Source organism: Rhinopithecus bieti, unplaced genomic scaffold (genome assembly GCF_001698545.2).
Source record: "Rhinopithecus bieti isolate Rb0 unplaced genomic scaffold, ASM169854v2 scaffold_12640, whole genome shotgun sequence".
NCBI classification, from domain to species: Eukaryota; Metazoa; Chordata; class Mammalia; order Primates; family Cercopithecidae; genus Rhinopithecus; species Rhinopithecus bieti.
The window spans coordinates 1,894,402-1,900,401 of NW_016807406.1; the positions used below are offsets into that span (position 1 = coordinate 1,894,402).

Sequence of the window (6,000 nt, forward strand, 5' to 3'; positions counted from 1 at the left end):
AGGACAAATAAGAGTTGGAAAAATAAGGTAGAAAGCACCCACCTTCCACATTGTTGTCTTCTGAAAGCACATGACAAGGAGGGAGAGAAAAGGAAAAACATTCATTAAGCAGCATGCAGACTGGACCTTGCCTTTGCATGTCTTCCTCATGCAAGGCACCAAACACATCATGCAAGTGCTCCATCACTATCATTCAAGGAGGAAAACAAAATCACAGGGGAGCAGATTCCCTCCCATTGGCAGCATTGATAGGAAGTGAGACAAACTTTCATAATACTGGCATGTCCTCTGCAAAGAGCTTTAAAAAAATTTTTCAGCTGCCCAGTATAAAGAAAACATTACTGTTATTACATGTTGCTGGTGTGGTCTTTCTAGGCAATTATTTTTAAAAGCTGTTTGGTTTTCTTTCTAACAATTCTAAAAGGTTTCATTTTCATATACTAATTTGGACTTAGATTTTAAGAAGGCTATTGGAAAAAGCTATGAAATTTGACTTAAAGATATTCCAGTTCTACCAAATATATTATCCATATGCCATTACTGCCTTTTAGTATTTCTAATACCTCAATTGCTTTCCTTAAATAAGAACAACATAGCTTTATGTAACTAAAATCTGTAATTTATTTGGTTAATTTATAGCATATTAATATTTTATTGCAAATGAGAATAGTTTATTGTAATTTATAAAATGCTAACTTTTAAAATGTTAGTTAGAAAAGTGATCATTGGAAGAGAGGTCCACTGGGAACTGTCCATTAGGCAAATTGGTTTGTCATGATTTAAAAACTTTGTACTTCTGTTTAGGATGTGAGTATGAATTTGTTTGAGACAATGAAAATATTTACCCCAATTTCTCTTATATTTCTATATATCTATAAAATACCTACATATTTTTATATATGTTGTCATGTTTCCACGTGTGTACCTATGTGTGTATATATAAACACATATATCCAAGCAGATTTGTATTTTCTAAGATTATCAATATAAGTATATGAGGTTTAAAGCATTATTAGCACCTACTGGAAAATTCAAGTTCTATTTGAGACGCGGGGCCTGGAATCCAGGCAAGAAATGGAAGGGAAAGCTGTCTTAGGATACTAGGGCAAGGGCAAGGTTCAGTACTTATTAAAAATATTCTAATAGTAACCTCTGCCCATATTGACATTTTAGTTTCATCCTTATTTTTTGTTTAATTAACTGTACTTAATAAAGCCATCATCTGATCAAAAGTGTTTATAAACATGGCAACATGCAAATATAGAAACTTGAAAGCAAAAACAACTAAGAATGTACCATTTTATTAGGTTCAACTAAAACCTTTTTAATTGGATAAAGTTAGTAGTGAATTAAAAATCAACAATTTTGTTTCAAATATTTCAGCTGAAAACTGAAGTATCCACACAGGCATATTTACTGATGTGGTGTTAGCATGTATTAGAAAATAGCTAGTGGCCAAATGTGGGTAATAACATCTTTACACAATACTTGGTTTTCCAGAGTTTATTTTTAAAGAAACAACAAAAAAAGTTTCAAATATTTGGTTTGTGATCTTGATGTCTAGTTTGTTTATGTTTGTTTTTTGACTTCCAATTTATTAAATAAGGAATTAGGCTGAATTTGTTACTTTTCAGTGGTGACTTGATGTTACACAAATACAAATATTAAAGTTTTGTTTCACTGCATTACATTGGACATAATACAAATATACAAATTATTGTAATGTTTAATATATACTTTACCTGTATATTAACTGCCCTTTGAAACTGTATTTTCCGTTTAAGATGCTTATTTCTTAACACGATTATTTAATATGTATTGCAAAATAATAAAATCAGGGAATTTAGAGGAGAGTCATGTGCCAAGACAGTTTGTCAACTGCTACAGCATAATTCAATTTCTGTAAACAAAAGACAGGTAAATATGGTTGTGAGTAGCAGTGCCTCGGTAGAAATTTTGGTAAAGTGTGGCCTAAAACTGTAATTTAAAAAAGGAAAGAAAAACAAACCAACAAAATGAAACAGGCCCAGGCTTGACAACAACTTTGGGAATGTACTAAGTCGGATATTATAAAAGGAGTTCAAGGTCACTGATTCAGTCCTGACAGCGAGTTCTCCTTTCATGATCATAGGTACAAGCCTAGGTTTTGCCATGAATCCTACTCTTGCATCCAGCATTTTTTTCTGAATTCTTATTCATAATGAGAACAAGCTTAATAATGGGAATTCCTGAATACAACCCAAGTCATGCTTAATGTGTAAACAAATTCTGACTCGACTAAGTCCAGAAAAGAGGTCGTCTCAGAAGATTTAGATTTACAAAAATAAAAATAAATCAAAGTACTAGAATAAATGGGTGATATATTAACCACTATTTAAAAAAAAAAAAAGATGATGATGATGATGAAGACAACTGGCTTGGAACAGACTTTCCTTGAGTTTCCATATATTTTCAGATTCAATCTCAGAATAAAAATCCTCTTTCCTATTCCATTCTTTTCTATTCTGGTATCCATTTACTAACTTTACATAATTTAAAACTTGTTAACCTAAAGAAAATCCCTACATTATTTCAGAATTTGGACATGATGATAACTGGTGGTAGCTCCAGCATTTACAACCATTCTCCAGGTATTTTTTTCTCTTCTCCTTCCTTTCCATTTTATTTCTGTACTAAACAATAAATGTCGAGTCAAAAAAAGAATGGTTTATCTCCTCATAACAACTTTTTCTTTATCTTTGTGAATTCTTACACAAACAAATGCTACTTTGCTTTTGAGCAGCAACAAAGACAGGTGCTGAATTTTGGCATGCCACAGTGTACAGGTAAAGCAGCATATTTTGGTTTAGTGTAAGGTAGAAAGCAGTCCATCCGGCCTTACCTGTGGACACTGTCAAGTTAGGGAAAATCTCTTGGTTTGCAGAAAACCCTGGCTTCTTAATTCTGCTGACCTAATCCTTGCTGAGTAAATGAAGTGCGTCTCTTAATCATCAACTTTACTACGATGACCATGCCACCTATAAAGATCACACTCTTGTTTTCTTTTGATTGGAAAAATAATGAATATAAAGCTGTGAAAACATATTTTACATTTTATTTTCTTTCAGATAAGATGAGCTTCTCTCACAAAGATGGGCATTAGGCAACAGAATATCAATCATGCTATGAATAATGGCTGTGTGCTGACAAGAAGGGAAGCAGCAGCCAGTTTTAAATCACTGTAAAAGAGCGTCTCCACAAAATTTTATCTTTGGCCCCAGCTTATAAGAATGCAAGGACAGTAACCTTAGTTTATCATTCCAGTGTTCTTTGCACATACTCTTAAGTATATGGTTCTAGGAAAAGAAATGAATACGAAAACAAAAGTGCTTGTTTCAATATACAGAAAATCATGACCAGTAAAAAATTAAAATTTGGAATAAAATATCACAAAAATCTCCTTTCTGTATAATCAGTGTTTAAGTTTGGCAATATGTAGTCTTTCTCTAAATGTACAGCCAGTGGTCCATTTAATACTACAGCTTACATTAAAAAATGGCCAAAAGAAGCTTCCTGATACCACTTGGGCATTCCTTTACTTCTTTGATTTTTGAATTTCTTCCTTCCCTGCCAGCTGACTGTGACTGTCTCCCCTCATTTTCTTTGATTCCCTCTCTCCTCCATCAAAACTGCCAGTACTGTGAGTAGCTTCTGCCCCAGATACAAGCACTCCAAGGTAGGGTATATTACAGCAAAACTGGTGGTGGTAACAGGCAGTTGAAAGGCAGATGAAGAATAAAATTCTATTTCCTTCTTCCATACAGGGAGCTTGCTAACTTCTATCCAAGTCTCTCTAGCCCATCACATTACTTCTCAAGCCTGTACTCCTCATTTTGGAGATCAAATGCCAGTACAGCAGAGTTTAGTTCCCATGGTGGCACAGGATGGAGCTTTGTTTTGTTTTTTGTTTTTTTTTTTTTCTTTTGGTATTAGCAGTGAAAGCCTTTAGAAAATCTCAATAGTCTGGGAATGCTTCAAGCACTGGGAAATGGAGGAAATCACTGAGACTGTGGATTAAAGCAGCAGTCAGCTGAAGGAAGAGAAATGCGGGCCAGAACCAAGAGGACGTTCAAAGAGAAAATGAAGCATAAAGGTCCATTATGGAGACTTAGGGAAGGAAATAAATGGCCCTGGACAGGAATTGGGCTAATTTCAAACATGCTTTCTAACAGAGGACATCACCTCCTTTTTCAATCCCACCTAAATAATATTCCAGGACACTCCCACCCAGCCTGCTTGGAGTCCTTGTCCTAGGGAACATATGTAGTCAACTACAACAGCCAGTTTTTTTCCTTCTTCACTGCTCAGGAATAAAAAAAGTATATCTAAACCGGATACAGCAACACAGATGTTCCTGGCATCACACTACAAACACTTAAAGCAATTTCCCCCAAAAATATTTTGCTACAAAGACATTTGTGGTATTTAATTCAAAATGCTCTATCTTTTAACGAAAATTAAAAGAAAGAAGTAAAGAGAAAAGAGAAAGGGGAAGAAGGAAGGAAAGCAAGAACCCCTACAGTTATCACAATCTATAGTGATTAAGCTATTTGATAAACCTAATTTAATATTTGTTAGTCAACATATTATAATATAAATCAAATGACTCACATAAGCTATAATGAATGTGATTTCAAATTTTCATGAGGAACTACTACAAGGATTTTAAAATTTGTTTTGCTTTGATAACCTCAGTTCTTGCCCAAGTCTAAATCTTGAGAGTTAACATTTCAACATTCATTTCAATAGTTGGACTTAGGAAGGAACACTGAATTTAACAGTGACTGTAAACATGGTGACAAGCACAGTCTACAGTATGTGTGCTCACACCACCTATTTTTATTTTTTATTGCTGACAAATGAATGCTTCCTGATATGGAATTGACAGATCTGAGCAGAGTGCTTATCACATACCCTCCAGACCAAGCTTAATCACTGCTATACAACTCTCCTAAGAAAGGTGGCTCAGGTGAGCAGTGCTTTCCTTTCTAAGAGTTTGATGTCATCATTAGGATACAGAGCAAGAAAGCTGTTAGACTGAGGTTAAGAGAGTGAACTTAAATACACCCTACCTACTTGCCCAACTTACTAACCCTTCTAGTGATTATGTGGGTTGGACTTCTTTGTGAACAGATGGACAGTAGACATCCTTTGGCCTGTGTATTACCATCAGAGAATATTCTGCAATGTGTTCTAGGTTTGCCATCATTAAGATGAAAAGTAGGTGAATTCCCACTAATGAGACTAATGGTCTTCATTTGAAAGAGGTGACAAACATCTACTGGTATACAAATTTTTTTCACAACTTTTTTCATCTTACTACAGAAGTTTTTCAACTAAATATTAAAATACTCTTACTTTATTCTTCTATACTTGGGTTCTTAGACATGTTCAGAATAAATCTATTTAATTTATCTAAGAAAAGGCAAAATACTTTGTGATGAAATTAAAATATGATTAAACCACACTGTGAAAAGGAGTCTTAAGTTTAGTGCTTAAAAATTACATTTACATGCAACGTGTAGAAAATAAAATTATTTAGATGATATGACTGACCTGACAATTATATACTTTTTATATTAAAGAAAAAATGAAATTTTATATAAAAATAAAAATATTTTATATTGTTATCTTCAATAGGACCCTCAGATATGTAACAAACAGCTTGGAAGGAAGCTATTCCTTGGAAGGAAAAGTGCACAGCATATTAAAAGGATTTGATTTTTCATTTCTTCAGAGCTCTTAGTTTTTCATTTGATATGGTGTTAAAAATTCACTGTATTTACATGTTTCAATTTATGACTAAATTAATTTCAAAGTTTTATGAAAATCACTGAAAATTATTTTAAAAGGAATAGGCTATTTTTAGTTAAATAAATTAGATCATACATTGAAATTTTCCAGGAAGCTCTCGGGGTTGATTAAAATAGTACTTTTTTTTTTTTTTTTTTTTTTTTTTTT

General features: G+C 33.4%; 1 protein-coding gene across 1 annotated transcript in view; it reads right to left on the bottom strand.

The window, feature by feature from the left end:
- Nucleotides 1-6,000, bottom strand: part of LOC108535572 (neurexin-1) — a 597,125-nt gene that overhangs the window by 487,625 nt on the left and 103,500 nt on the right. Inside the window, exon 3 of the mRNA XM_017881650.1 lies at nt 43-60. Coding sequence (XP_017737139.1) covers nt 43-60 — 18 coding nt within the window. The remainder of the gene's footprint in view (nt 1-42; nt 61-6,000) is intronic.